The sequence below is a fragment of the Hetaerina americana genome, unplaced genomic scaffold (genome assembly GCF_022747635.1).
Source record: "Hetaerina americana unplaced genomic scaffold, ioHetAmer1.1.p SCAF_2, whole genome shotgun sequence".
In the NCBI taxonomy this organism is placed as follows: domain Eukaryota; kingdom Metazoa; phylum Arthropoda; class Insecta; order Odonata; family Calopterygidae; genus Hetaerina; species Hetaerina americana.
This window is the reverse complement of record NW_027286763.1, coordinates 36,909,667-36,925,755: the sequence shown is the minus strand read 5'-3', so window position 1 is coordinate 36,925,755 and position 16,089 is coordinate 36,909,667. Positions and strand designations below refer to the sequence as shown.

General features: G+C 41.6%; 1 protein-coding gene across 1 annotated transcript in view; it reads right to left on the bottom strand.

Moving 5' to 3' along the window:
* LOC139687456 (uncharacterized) overlaps positions 1-16,089 on the bottom strand; it is a 74,176-nt gene that overhangs the window by 24,301 nt on the left and 33,786 nt on the right. Inside the window, exons 2-3 of the mRNA XM_071584622.1 lie at positions 6,589-6,741; positions 475-787 (exon numbers count right to left, since the gene is read on the bottom strand). Coding sequence (XP_071440723.1) covers positions 475-787; positions 6,589-6,741 — 466 coding nt within the window. The remainder of the gene's footprint in view (positions 1-474; positions 788-6,588; positions 6,742-16,089) is intronic.

Genomic DNA, 16,089 nt, shown 5'->3' with positions numbered 1-16,089 from the left:
GACCTCCCTCTCTGACCAACCCCCCCCTCCTATGATCAGAAGGTATATATAGCCAGCGTGCTTCTATGAGGACCACCTGATGATGACGTTCAACGTCGAAACCTGGGTCGTGTGTTTTTAAATAAAGTGTGTGGAATTACAAAGTCAATTATTTCATTACATTTCAATATATAGATAATGAAATAAAAAAATCGAAAGAATACCTGGTGCCAAAAATTACAGGTTACACTAATGCCTGATGACTTAACACTCATAAAAAACGTCCTCTTGATGACTTGTAGAAGAGTTTCCACGATATAGAAAAACCGTTATTTCGTCAATACAGTACATTTATCTGGTTAAAAAATCATGAAAATCTTTGCAATCGATTTATATGAAGGAATCCCTCATAGCAGGATGATTGTTCGTAAGCTCGTAAAATGAATTCCCAAGGTTGGTGGCGCATGGATACAATTAGAAGAAGAGGAGACTTACGAGGTGGGGATCCTCGGCGGTGCGAACAGGCTCTCGGGGCGCACCGCCATGGGCCTCAGTGTGATCACGTTCACCCCGAGGGGCGCCACCTCAGCGCGGAGGGCTGCACTCGCCCCCTCCACCGCGAACCGCGCCGACGTGTAGGCGACAAGCCCGAGGGCCGGCGGGGGTGTTGTTGGCCCGTCGCCCCCGCGCCACTGCTGGTGCTGCTTCTTGGCTGCCGCGGCCACCGAACTCGCGCTGCGGACCACGCCGCGCCGCCCGCTGCCCAGCGCCGTCGCAGCCTCCGACGCGCCGATGTTGATGATGCGTCCTGTTTGGAGGGCGGACAACCATTTAAAGCATAAACAAAAGTAACGCACTTGTGACACCCATGTATTTGAACACCTGAGCTCTATGTCACACCGAAATTGTCGAATCTGCTTACTGGACAGGGATATTACATTTCTTGAGGGGTGGAAGCCTTAAGGGGTCTTTAGAAGGCATACGTTTCGGCAAAGGTGTCAGAAATAATGCATAAAAGTTCGACCCATCTTACGAGACACGGAACGTCCTCGAAGGACTAATAAAATTGCTAATAAGCCGAATGTTTTGAACAATTAAAAAGATTTGTTACTCGGTATGTGAAATGTAAACTGGCATCTGAATATTATTAAGACGCCTAATTTATGTTTTACAAGTATGCATAATTAACGTATGTTTCTCAGAAATGGCAACGCTAACCAGCGGTGCAGCTGGTTTCAGCTGCACAGCTTGTCTGTTGATATTCTTCCTTTCTGATACCCCTTTTCCATTTTCAGAATTAGAACACCTGCCTTAGTAAATATTGAGCCCTTATGTGTCAGTTGCTGCGCTAGAAAAATGCTAATATAGAATATGGTTACCTTGTTCTACTACCAGAATGGATGCAATCGCTGACCCCATTGCCGAAAATAGTGCAGAACTAAAATCAAATACAACTCTTGGGATTGCGCAGAATATGAGATATCAAGCGCGCTTGCTTGTATAAAATCGTAGTTATATCTTCCCCATAAATTCTTGTAGGGCGACTTATTACTTGATGATAGTGAAAAATATTATGTAATATTGGTGTTTCTCCTACCCAAGGATATGAGAAATCGATTAAGTCAGAAGTATATATTAGTCCTAGAACTCTAAAAAAAAGTCGAATGTGTTTTCACAAGTGTCTACAGATTATATGGAATTTATTTGGAGTATGTGTTATGGTGAACATTACTTTTATATTCTCTTAAAATTTTTACCATATTTTTACGTCTAAATTTTTATCTTCAATATTCATATTAATATTTGAATCATACTCCGAGGCTATTCAAATCCGAACCTAACCGAAGGTAAATATTTTAAATTTCAAGAGTTAATGACAGCCCATTAAATATTCAAGAAAGTACATTTTATTTCTATAATGTATAAATTAAATTTGTTGATTCCCGATTTAACAAAAATGGCGAATAAACTAAATACCACGTATAAAGCAGACAATCAGTCATAATTTAATTTTTCCAGAGCACTTCTACACTTCAGGTCCATAGTAAGTGAAGAGGAACCACAACTACATATACGCGTAGTAGGCAAATCAGGTGTATTTCTCATCTTTATTTGCTGACAATTTAATGCGGCTCCTGCAATTAATGTAGACTTTTTCTTTCCAAATTAATACTTGAATGCAGAAATGCAATCCTTATGACTCCTGTGGAAGAAGCTTTGCATTGAGAAAATAAGAGGAGCAATCTTTAAGTGAGTTAAGACATTAATTTATTTTGCACTAAGGCCTCTAAATGTCGTTTTTAGGAGAAAATATGTACCACCTTGTCATGTAGATTTCAGATTTATGTCAGATTCAAGTACGAGGGTCATCCGGAAAGTAGTACCCGTTCGTGCCGCATGAAGTGCTGACGACGCGAGTAGCCGCTGGACGAGGTCAGATAGCTTCAGTGGCTTGTCTGCCTTCTCTGAGCCAAGTTGCGTGACGCTAGCATTGCCTGTGTTGTTTCTGTGATTGTTTACAATGTTTAAAAAAATTGAGAACGCCGCCAGTTGTGAAGTGAGGGCAGTGATTAAATTCCTCAATGCAAGAAACGTTCGCCCATGTGATATTCATCGCCAATTAAAGGAGGTGTATGGAGACAATGTAATGGACGAGTCGTCTGTTCGGCGGTGGTGTCGCAACTTCAACATGGGGAGGGGGAACACACACGACGATGAGCGTTCGGGGAGACCGTCTGTCATTACAGACCAACTGGTGAGCTCAGTTGACGAATTCGTGAGGAACGATCGGCGCGTCACAATTGATGACATCTGTGAGCATTTTCCCAATGTTTCTCGAACAATTGTTCATGAAATTGTTAAACACCATCTGCATTATGCAAAAATTTGTGCAAGATGGGTCCCTCGCGTATCTCAATGAGCTGGCGGCGAAGGACTATGCAGCAGGAATACAGAAACTTGTCACACGTTATGACAAATGCCTTAATTTGCTTGGAGATTATGTTGAGAAGTAGTTTAAAGTATCCTCTTTCAAATAAAATTTTTTATGTTTGTTAATATGTACTTTTGTGTCTTTATTTCACGAACGGGTACTACTTTCCGGATGACCCTCGTAGTTCCCGGACAACTGCTAATTCCACAATGCACACAAATAGGTACACAACAAATCTGACCATTCTTTGGATTGTGATCAATAATATCATGGTGGACTCATGATACTTATATAATAAATCTGAAAAAAATCATTCCATGCATTACACAGCTAAACAAACTTTTCCAATCGCAGAGAGAGAAAAACATGGTCAATATGCGATCTCTTCTGGTCAGTAAAAGTCACCTCGAACTTCCCGGAAAATAGATAAACAGGAAGGCTATGAATGGTAACAGATTGTATAAAATTGACTCAGAATAGGTGCTGTGGTTATAAAATCAATTGTGTGGAGGATACTACAATCAGATAAGGCAGTATTGTCGATTGACCAATCACAAGGCACTCACCATGGCGTTTGAGTGTTTGGAACCGTTGCGCTAATTTTAGTTGGTCCAAGTAAGGGCATATTTCATTCCTCATAAAGCAATTTTGTGTTCGGAAGGTTTCAAAGTGAGGGGAATGGGAAGGGAGAAAGGGGCTTCAAATCATCTGTAATTGCCCGTGTTGTTCAGGTTGTAAACACGAAGGAGATTTTAAGATTGCTATCCTATTTCCTCTTCCTGAGTCACTCAGCGCGGCATCTCCTTGCCCACCTTTTCTCTCTAAAGCTAATCTACAAGAATATTCGAGTTACACAACTTATTTGCATGGATTAAGCAGCATATCCTCCAAAGAATCTTTGAAATTGAACAATTTTCCTGGTTGTATACAGGTGCACGTTAGATTCCCACCAATAAAATTCTTCCTCCGAGCATCGTGACACTTTTGCATTTGAAAATTAGTACAGTGGACAGGACAGAGTGATTCCAAAGATTGCTGTAAAAGCATTCGGAGTGAGAAACTGACGTCAAATACGTATATTTATATATCCCTCGCCCATGAACTACAATCCGGACGTTGTGGAAGACCTTATGCGTTCTGACCCCTAGAGCTGTGCTGTGCTGTAGGGAGCAATGATATTTGCTCCTGGTAGGGTCACCTATTCCAAATAGGTCAAAGGGTTAGGAGCCAGACGAATGGAATTTGGCGCAGCGTCTGTTCCTCAGTGAGGCGGTTGCTAAGGGTTCTGACTTCAGTACGACGGCCGGGTGGTGTCATATTAAAAACACTGTAGAGGGAGCCAACGGAACCACCTCACTTATTTACTCCAAGAAATTCATAACGGACAATATATAGGTAGAGACAATGAGTCCTGGCAGCTACAGGACTCGACGACTCAATCGGTCGTGTCGTACCCGACAAATGGAGAGTCAAGGCTTCCGCGGCCTTCATCTCACGAAAATATTGTAAAATGAAATGGACAGCAGAAGCAAAGAAGACACATAAATCTAGTTAGAATGGGGACTTGGAATATTAGGACGATATTTAGGATAGCAAAATTGAAAAATATAAAGCGAGCGACGGAGAGAGGAAAATATAAGTGTTTAAGGGCTGTGCCAGCCGACGGAAGGATAAGGGGGATTAATGGAGTGATAGTTATAGAATAATATACAGCGGAGGGAAGGAGAGCCAGCGACGGGTGGCAATAATATTGAACAAAAAGTTGGAAGTAGCATTTAAACCTTAAACCAACCGACTGATAGTATATTACTAAACATAACAGTTTGTGCAAGACTGAATATTATTAGCAGAAGAAAACCTGAGTCAACGGACTTGGTCATTGTTCAATGCTGCATGCCACCAAGAAATCGTAGGGAGGAAGAAATCGATAGGGTATTCGATCTGCAAGAGGGTATAATCGCGGGTGTTCCTGAAGAGAGACATTTGATAATGATGGGAGATTGGAATGTGACGATAGGCGAAGAAAGGGATGGTGATGAGATAAGGGACTACGGTTTAGGAACAAGAAATGGCTGTGGGGAAAAGGAAATAGAGTTCTGCAGGCACGGGGACTAATTATAAGTAACACTTGGTTTTAACACAATAAGGGTTGGTATAGATAGAAAATGCCTGTGGATTCAAAAAGAATTAAGTTAGACTACATAATGGTTGCGTGCGAGTGGGAAATTGAGAGTCCAGATGGGCAGTGTTGGGCAAAGGAGTAAGGCAGGGGTGTCCATCATCCACTGTGTTGTTCAACGCATGTGTGGAAGAAATGGTTACAGAGGTATGGGAAGAACTGGAGACAGGAAAGCACATAAAGAGAAAAATCGCGTTAGGCAAAGAAGTTTTCACAAAGAGGAGGGAGTTGATGACAGGGTTGTGGAATAAGCATATAAAGAAAAGAATAGTAAAGACTTTGATTAGGAGCATGGTTTTTCACGGCACCGAGACATGTCCATTGAGGCAAGTCGATAGGTGTAGATTTAAGGCTTTTGAAATGTGGGTGTGTAGAAGGATGGAAAAGGTGAAGTGGACAGAAAGGAAGGAAAACAAATGAGGGGGTGCTATATATGGTGGGGAAGGAGAGTTGATTATTGGAAGAAATTATAAGGGGACAGGAAAAATGGATACAAAGCATTTTGATTGGTAAAATGATGTTGAAGACTGTGTTAGAGGGGAGAAAATTAGGTAGGCAATGAAGGGGTAGGAATAGTACACAGGCATGTTGGACGGAATAAAGGGAGGAAAAAAGTATGCAGAATTGAATAACGGCTTAATATGGTCTTTGAGGTCATGCTTTATAATAATATGTCCTCGTCCTCTCCCAATTTATTTCATCTAACCTAATTTTGCACTAGTGCCAGCATACTTGATATTCTTATACAGTTTAGCTTATTCTAGAAGAGAAAGCCAAATCCTCTTAGTAACAAGTAATTTTCCTATGGACATCTTTAGATCCCTTGATTTTAGCTTATAATGAGATGTTATAACGTTAAACTGAAACACTGCTTACTGAATTTCCTATTTGCGAGAGTTGTAAAAATATATTTACAGTCGGTGTTTATATAAAATGTCACGTAAATGTTATGCATAATTTTGTGCTCATAGTTTTCCATGTGTCAAGTATACATAGCGTACGTATCTTAAGGACATATGCGGAATTAAATTATTCTGCAGAATATCTCGTTCATGGCCATCATAATTACAGAACTCTCAGTAGTTTCTACAGAATCTACGGCATCGGACATAAATAATTCCAATCATTTACAGGGTCCATCGTTCAGCTTCTATCTCTCCCGTGCACTCAAGCGTTAAGCGACGTGAAGGTGGTGCGTGAGTCGTAAAATTAATAAACGTAGGCTGGATTGGTGATTGAGACACCCTTTCATTTTTCTCATTTCAGTTGAAGGTAGGTCTTTGGAAAGAGGATTCGAATATTATGAAAAGCTCATAGAGCATAATTTTTCACTGCCAATGCAATAGCACAATAATTGAAAATTTTGGTAGTTTCAGTTTGTAAAAAACGTCAATTCAACCAGCTTATCCGCTGCTCGCTGGTGATTTCCGAGCATTCGATCAGTCACCGGGGTATAGGGCGGGGGGGGGAGTGCTTGGGCGGTTCCGGAGAGTCTTACCCTTTTTGCCTCGGAGGAGCGGCAGGAAGGTGCGCGACGCTTTGAGGGTCCCGAAGAGGTTCACACGGACCATGGCGTCCCACGCGGAGCCCTCTTGAGACTCAAGGCGCCCTCTGCAGCACACGCCGGCGCTGTTCACCACGGACCACAGGCCTGGTCAAGGAAGAGAAATGTGAACAGATGACACACATTTTAATACAGTCACCACGTTGGATACATATGTTACCAATGAACTATAAATAGAGGGAGGGCAAGGCATTGACACAAAAGTTCCCGTTAAATCACCAAAGTTCAGTAATGGTGGGCCCGGACGAAATGGATGACCTCCATACCTTTACCGTGGTGCTCTTATCCCTTTCCTGCGTTATTGGCAACCGATTTAACATGGTATCGTTAGTATTAGTTCTTAAGGGAGGCGACGGACAGCTATTTGCACCATTAGGGATTGGTTGGTATTCCGGTGAAGCTATGAGAAAGGGCAGAGAGAAATCCGGCGTCAGCATTTGCCTACGAGTAGCCAAAGGCGTCAAGGGGCCCACAAGCAAACGTCCTATTCGACGGGTGGCTTTATCAGTTAAAATGCCATCCATAAACACCCCTAAGTAGGACTCGGGATACTATTGAAAAATCCTACCACCTCTGGGATTCGAACCCACTCATTACCAATGCACAGACCATTACAGCAGCACCATCCCGTTCCTTGGTTAAACATTGGTTTGCACGATGTATCAAGAGATCTAAGTACCCGGAGCCCCTGTGGAACGCCTTCCCCATACCAATAGTCGTCATAGGTAAGGGTACAATTTTCTTAGGTGTCCTTATGTAACATTTTCAATAGATTTGATGTAAATAAAAGGCAATAGTTTTAATTTTTATGTCAAACATTCAGAATAAATGCATGCAAAAATTATTTCTCCCAGTACTAGGTTTTATTTAATTGCTGTCATGTTAAATTTTGCGTACTTTGATATAATTAAAGCTGGTATTGTAGTCGAGAGAGTAGAACATTCGGCTTCAAAGTTGTAAAAGTCCCGAGTTAGAAGCCGATTTTTATCTTTCCATTTTCTGAGGTTAGCCTTTGCGTATTATTTTCTTGGAACTATAAAGTTCTTGGTAACTGCAGGCTTCAGAGGACAATGATCTGATCCATCTTCCCCAAATGTGCGAATTTCATTAACTATAAGGCTTATTCTTTGCAGACCTTTACTCTCATTCATTGAAGCAATCGCAAGGTTGATAATTGTCGTTTTGTTCGAATCTTCTCTATAATATATATTAGTTTAGACAAACAGATAGGTGTGTGTGTACACACACACACACAAATATATAAAATATATATATATATATATATATATATATATATATATATATATATATATATATATATATATATATATATATAGACATACACAAACACACACATCCATATAAATATGCACGTTTATAGCGTGTATACTCCAAATTCATTTATAAACAATAGGGGATATTTAGGCGATATATGGTGAAATAGGATCTTAGTGAGTAACAAAAAAAATCATCCAGATGACAAAACAAACAAAACATAGGTTTCAATGTGCTACAACACCAGGGGAATGGTAAAAACAAATGCTGACTCCGGTGAGGCAATACTTATTTTTGCTCCTCAATATTTCTCAAAACATGAGGTAATATCAGCCGCAGCTCGAAATAAACTCGACAGTTACGTAGGTAACAAACATTTCGGCGGAGTGTAGGAAACAAGTGGAAAAGTTAGGCATAAGGAGGATTCGCCAGGTCGACATGGATCGGGGCTGAGGGTTCTTCACCCTCATACCCGCGCCTTAAGCCCCAGGCATTCGAAACACGACCTGATCCTCTGCTGACTCACTCCACATTCCTCTCCCAGGGGCCTCCTGGCGGACCGAAACGAGAGCGAACGGCATCCTTCACTTTGTACGCGGACCGATATGACAGGCCGGGTGGGGGGGCCAGTTGAGCGGGTGCTCGGTTGAGTAAACGCCTTCCGCTATACGCTCGCTCATACGTGCACGAGAGTTCTTCCGCGAGCCGTCGACTTAACGATTTCTCCCGCCATTCCTGCGTCGATTCCTTTTAAAGTTTCCACACCGCGCCATATCTCGCCTTCCTGCACACTTTCACGTCCTCGCATTCCCTTTTTCGCTGTTTTTCCCCCGCGGACATTATGCCCAGTGTTTACTGTCTGCGAACCGTTTCCTGCTCTAAATGAACTCCAATCGCTCGCTTAGCTATGGCGGAGATTAAATAATGTGAATGTTGCAAGGAGCAACTTCGTCGAAAATGAATACGCTAGCGTTGTTACTTGCCGATATTACGAATCTAGTTTAAAGTACGGGAGAAATGTCTGAAATTTGGCTGGAAAACTCATTTGGTTTCTCCAACTTCCCATCATCATTAAGAGCCATCCATCACCATGGAATCAACCATCTCGAGCGTGACTTGGGAGTTATTATAAAATTCACTTTAAAGGGATATCGCTGTCCTTTCAACAGTTTTTTTAGGCGTTAACAGCGCGAAGTGAATCATTTTGGAAGCTTGCGTCTCTCTCGCTCTTGCCTTTAACTCTTGCATACTAACAATTGTATTTGCATTAAATATGATATTTGAGAAAGATTTATAAATATATAAATTACCTAGACTAAGTAGGCACTGGTGCCATAATTTCCATTTAGCCTCTGAATTTTATAGCATAGTAACAATATATCTCTGTTTATACGAACATATTCGGCACAGAAATTCGATTCTTCTAAATGATTCCTTCGGCATCTTAGTTCTTTTCCTAAGAATATGAAGGCGAACGGAACTTGCAACAATTCAGTGTATATCTCTTCCTATGCAAAAACATTCAGCAAGGACATTTTATCCTTCTGCCTGCAATCTGCCTTGTAACAGCCTATTTAGGAAATCTTGTGACGAGGTGAGTGGTCTTAAATTCGACCATGTATGCGGTGTAGAATAATGATAGCCGTCGCAGAGTGAAGGCATCAGGGGCGGGTCAGGGTAGGCGCCGGCCCACCCAAAATTTCATTGTTCCTCCGGGTTGGTCTCGGAATCATGGATTCCGAGTATATGGAGTTTTATTTCGTCGAAATGAAGGAAAGACGACGAAGAAAAAGTCCCTTTATGTTATTATCAGCACTCATTCAGGATTAGTACACACCCTTCCCCACTCACGTGCTTGGTGTTCCGAGGCAACCTTTTATTTGTGTTTTCAGGGTAAAATCGTCCCACCTTTCAGGTGAAGTGTATGTGCATTAATCACAATCGATTCTAATGCTAAGAAGTTTTTAACTTGTCGTTTTAGAGAGCATAGATGTGAGGAAAGAAAATAATGCACATTACATAATCTTGGTGTGCGAACGCACTTCCCCACGCAGCATTTAACGTAGCTATAAGCAAACAGAAAACGGTTTCGAAGGTTCATCTTTTAAATTTCATGTAGTTGAACGGAAATGTGCCTTTATTATATTTAATAGGTCTATTGGAATACGGCCATAAACTAATATATACTTACTTCTTCATTATTGTACTACAAAGTACAAATGATTAGGGGAGACGAATGCATATATTTACATTTATCAGGATATAGGGTAAAAACGAAAAAAGACAAGCGGTTATCAAAAGAATCAAATATGGAAATAAAGAAAACTAGAATAATGAGTGCATGTTTACAATTGATGAAAAAATGCTAATTCATAAGAAGAGTCATCCGGTATTATGTTAAAAATATATGCGACAGCTGTTTGAATGGTATTACCTCATTTCCTGATACACAGTTCAAACTCGATCGACTGAGTTTCCATGAAATATTTTTCTTTGGATGTGGGATGATAACATAAAAGCTCACTTCAAACTGCTGGTGAAATCCAGGGCAAACACATGTAACTTTACATTTCTTTGACATGCATCTTCATAACAATTTATCCTTCTCTATATACTTCTAATTAATTATGATGATACAAAACCCAATTTCATGTATTTCGATGTTGGCTATTCAAAGACTGGCGGTTGAATTCTAACCATCTGAATATCATGTACATGGTTAGGAATAAACGTATCCACAAATATACGTGCCATATTGTAGTTAAATTTCGACGAAAGTTTCCTCCTGAATAGAGTTAGCCTTTGGACGCATGCCAGGCGAATATGTTTAAAATTCGTATGCCTGTTCCTCTCATGATGCCACATCTATTCTGCCACGCATTGTTCCCACGCTCTTTCGACAGCCCATGAATTTCGCCCGTGCTATAAAGAGTTGAGTGACCTGCGTTTACAAAAGTCTATCATTTACTTAGAAATGGTATGGCATTGACAATCACTGGTACGCTGTTCTGTTTACTGCTGACTTTCTATGCCGAGGGTCCTGAATCTGTCCCTAATATTGTCGGGTCGGAACGGATAATAATCGAGAGGTATTTCGATCTCTCATAGGCATTCTGTGGGGAGTAAAGTCCTTCGGATGGTTAGTAGTACTTAATTCCCCTTAGGGCTGAACTGTAGAGAAAATGGAAAACACATTTATAGATCTCCTATCTCTCCTCTCCAAGATATATAGTCACAATGATGAATCCCATCCGAAATCATCAATGACCTCGCCTCCGTAGAAAAGTATGCTACCTAGTGCGTATTGCTATAGTTACCTAGTTAGCCACCTTAATGAAACCTTTTATTGTGTGATTGACTAACTGTTGGATTCCATCTTGGGATTCAACGCGGCAAGATCACGGCCACCGTCGTCGTCAAGTTTTATTCGAAAACATTTCGTGTGCATGGGAACGCGAGAGACAGAGGAGGAGGAGGATGGAGAAGAGGGGAGGGTGGGCGGGAAGAGCGGTGGGAAAAAGGGCGACATTGTTTGAGCAGGGCGGCGGTGTTTATGGGTAGGGGAGAGGAGGGGTCAGGGTGTGTGTGAGGGGGGAAGGTGAACGGGGGCGCGCGGCGGGAGCGTGGGAGCGGCTCGTCGCCGGGCGTTGATTGTGCTGAAGGGTGGGAGGAGCCGCGGGAAACAATCTCCGCGTGCCTTCGTGGAGAAAGACGAACGAACGCACACGCGGGAGTTTCTGTTCCTCAAATTTGGAAATTCTTCCCTTTGATATAAACACGGGTGGTTGCTCGAAACTTCTTGGGGTCACATGAGTTTTGCCCACGGTTTTGCCTCTGGTATTCAGCTTTTTTGATGAACACAAAAAAATAATTTCTTTTTATCATGCCTCTCACTTTTGGGAGATGATTCGCACACGCAAAATGTATCCAAATGAAGGCTTCGAAACACCAAGTTTCAGAACTTTCAATTTTTCTCTGCTCGCCCATGAAAAGCGACTCTTTTTTTCTGTTCGAAACATGTGATACTTTTGGGTGAGATAGAACAATTGTAAACATTTACGAAGTGACATATCAGGTATGTTGGTTGCCAAACCTTAATTACGCATGGAATTTTAGAATGCCAAAGTTGGTATCGAAAATATGCATATTCATCCTCCTTTATTGATTACATATCATATTGTTGCTACTTAGATTACGCGTATCTTGTTTGATAAGTGAGATTGTGCGTGACTTTGCTTTGTGGTGAGTAACATGAATAGCCTTATTTCTGCTTGGTAATAGATAGATAATGGAATGAAGCTTTTCCATTGGAACAAATAATGTATTTTATGATTGCGATTTTCATTTATCTGTAGATATGAACATCGTGAAAAATGACTCTCTATCGAAGAACTTCTACTACAACATTCCTAAACTATATTTTTCGCAGATATTTTTTTCATTCTCTTTATACTTCAAATATATCCTAAGCTACTTAGACAAGATTTGACGATGGACTTATTGGTTTATGAGATCACAAGTGATCATAATTCGTTCTGGACATATCAGTTCATGATATTTATTAAACGCATCTGGAGTAATGGTTTTAGAAATGTTCCAAGAAAAATAAGCTGCAAACGCTTATTCTTGTTATCAATTAGTAAACAAATTCCCAATGGTTTGCAAATTTATTTAAAAATTTGATTCTATGCGATGTCAGCTAATTAGAAAGTGGCATTAGGAAAAAAATCACGACTTATGCCATGTTAATTATATTAAATCATAAGGTTTAGGTAACATCATGGAGGTCTACTTAGGCAAATAGTTATCAGGGCGGATAAAGTTATAAAGTAAGCAGCTTACATTCAGCAGTTGTATTCCATCTTTTAAGACAGGGGATGTTAAATCATTCAGCATATTATACATATAAGGATAAAAAAATATTAACTACTCGTAGTAACGATGTAAGATGCCTTTTCTATGTCATTTATGATGAGTAGTACATCTATGACCCATATTTATAAACGTGGTGGAATAAAAGTTCTTTCTTGGTAACTTCAACATTTCCACGCCTCTCTGTGAAAGTCGATGATCACAGAAGTACTTGAATGCCATTTCGAGCCGTGGCGTCGTTTTCCCCATTCGTAGTCGGTGGCGGTGGGTGGTGTGGGAGGGTAGGGGAGGTGGCGCGCCGCTAGTGGTAGTGATTTCATATTTATCATCCTTTTATTTTAAACTCGTTTCACCTTTTTTGCTAGATAGCCGTGTGAATAATGGACATTGTTGAAAAAAAGCGGAGGCTTTCGTAAGTTGTCTCATGAGACCTCTGTTGAAGTCGCATTTCAGTGGCGGGATACGAAGGGAAGGAGAGGGGAGGGCAATTCGCTTGATGGCCTCATCTGGATTTTAATGAGCGTGACAAGTCCATACACGAGCAAGACGGTTGCGTCAACTTTTCCACCTTCATTCCATTCCGAGAGGTGGCTCTTTCCTTTTGTCTCCGCGGTCCCGCCCCGTCGCTACCCGTGTCGAGGCACTCATCCTCGACGTACGGAGGCCCTCCCACCGCTCGAACGCACCTTATTCCTCGCACTTGCATATTGCAGGCAATGAGCGGTCGGAGTCGCAGAAGAAGAAGGCCAGCCAAGGACTCTTGGCGATGAGCCGTCGTTGCTCCCCGGCCTTCGGAGTCCTGCCATCGCGGAGGCATTAATTCAGGCGGCGGCACGGCCCGCGGGGGGGGGGGGGGGGAAGAGAGGGTGCACGGGGGTGTGAGGAAGGGATGAAAGTGGATCGGAGGATGAGGAGCCGGAGAAAGGAACGGGAGGGGGGTTCGAGGGTGGGGAGGCGCTCCTTTCGCATTCTCTCGCGGAAAGTGATGGTACGGGAGCCAATGGAGCGTCGTGGCACTCGAAAGGTCGGGAAAAAATAATTCTCTGCGTCTGATATGGAGACGCATCTCTGGCAGCCCCTTTCTTTTACACCTCCAACATGCTTGTATATCAGGTGGGAGCATAGAAGTGCAAGGAGAAGATGGCAAAAATTTATTAATCGCAAAAGAATAATCCATGTGCAAGGCAGAGATGACGGTATGGTGATTCAAATTATCGCCGGCTTGGTCGAAATGTGACGTAATGGTTGTAGAGGGCAATGACTCCAATCAGAATTCTTCCTCCGAACGACTGGACGAGAACGTTGGGTGGTGCACAGAAATTTCAAATTGCGGTTTCTCATCCTGCCGAAGGTCTGGATGACGAGATAATGCAAAAAGTTTTTTTCATTTCTCCCAAGAACCTAGGAGTGAGGAATAAGATCTGTTGACAAGATATTTTAGCCCTAAGCTTGTTTTGCTTTGTACTACGGTAGGTTAAAGTGTTAATCAAGTAAAAAAATGATCGATAAGAGCACTAAGAGTATCTAAATCCTATTAAAACGCTTGAGCTTACGAAAGAATCTCTCATTCGTAGTTTCAAACGAAATATGTCTCCAAAATATCGGTAGTTGTTAATTCTATGAGTCCTACTGTAACTCTCTCTTCCATACTACTTTCTCATGAGATCAGTTTCATTTTTGAGTTCGTACTCTCCCTGAAAAATGTTCATATAATCATTAACCATATTTTCATTCGTAAATATTGCCACCATTATCATTTATACGTGAGTGAAAAGGAAATCGTCAGATTTCCCCTCCACATTAGTCTTTTCAGCCCCATTCCAGGACCTTAAATATTTAACTTCACAGCTATAACCCAGTTCAGTGTTTCGAGAATCTTGACATATTTTCCATCAGGAGATGTCTTTTGGCAGAGGTCCTTCTTTGCTTACGCGTTTCTGCAGGCTGTAGTGTTTTCTTTTAAGATCCGCACGGTGATTTCACTCCTCTTTAGCACCGGAGGCCGGACCCTCTTTTGCGACGTGCCACAATCCAAACCCGCCATTTTCGCCACAACCACAAAATAGATCGAAAACAAAAAATTAGCTCGTGAAGGCTGTTTTTTGTCTACGTTTTAGAATCAATCAGAAGTCCCGGGAGCAGAATAAAAAAAAGGAATGGGAAAGGCCAGACCATTCCAGAGAATTGGAAATGTAGTGAGGGAAAGAACTTTGGGAGGGAGGGTGGGGGGCAGAGAGAGCAACAGGGGATGGTTAGTGGAGGGGCGAGGGTGGTGGCGGAGGCAAGGAGAGAAAGAACATGTGGGGGAGAGAGGAAAAAGACGTTCCTTTCGCATTCTTTCGCCGAGAGCGCTGCCTAGGGAACCAATTGCGCGGACTGACTCACGAAGCACGTGCTCTGATTAGAGTGAGCGTCTCTTAAAAAAAAAGATGCGGATTCTGTTTTTTTCTTAAGCTTCTCGTTCAGGGCACACAAAGAATCTTTCTGCGTCTTCCACATCAACAACAGAGTAATTTATAAAGGTGCTTTTAATAATGATTAACATCTTCTTTATCCCAGGCTCTCGTTGATTTATACTGTCCAATTTTCTTGACAAAAGATAACTGTGATAATAAAATGGGCATTTTTTCCATTAAGTCTTCCTATCTGACTTAATGGCGAAAGGTGGCCTCTAATTAACAAGTATTCAAGGTAGCGTTATATATAAATTGTAGAATATATGTCATTCTACCGGGGGATGTTCTATAGTAAAGAAAAGTGATGCAGAAATATTTTCAGTTTGTATCACCGTAATAATGTAATGGGAAATTCAGTCTCTTGTTAAAACGTAATCAATGCATACATTGGAAGGATACTTCTACATGTAAAAATGTTAAATACTTCTTCTTATAAATATCTGCTATTAGTATCACGGGAAAATGCATTATTTTCTACTCGCAAAAGATTCCAATACACATTGACGACAATGAATAATGCTCGCCTATCTTACTTTAATGGTATCGCCGTTTACTTGTCTGATATTGCTCTCTCAGGGTCACCAGTGTATAATCGAAGTCTGTTTTCCGTTATGTGGAAATATTCGCTGGAATGGTTAGTGAGAGTTCGGTGTAAATATTCCTCATGAGTTATTAAAGCTCTAAGCGATTGCTGCATTCCTTTGGGCTTGATCGTTTCGTTCTACTTCTGGAATAATTTCTTTCCCAGCCCGGCGACCAATCTTTTAGCTCTCCGGCAGGTGGCTGCACATCTGCCGCGCACCGGCCTTCACCCTCCTCGGCCTCCCTCCAC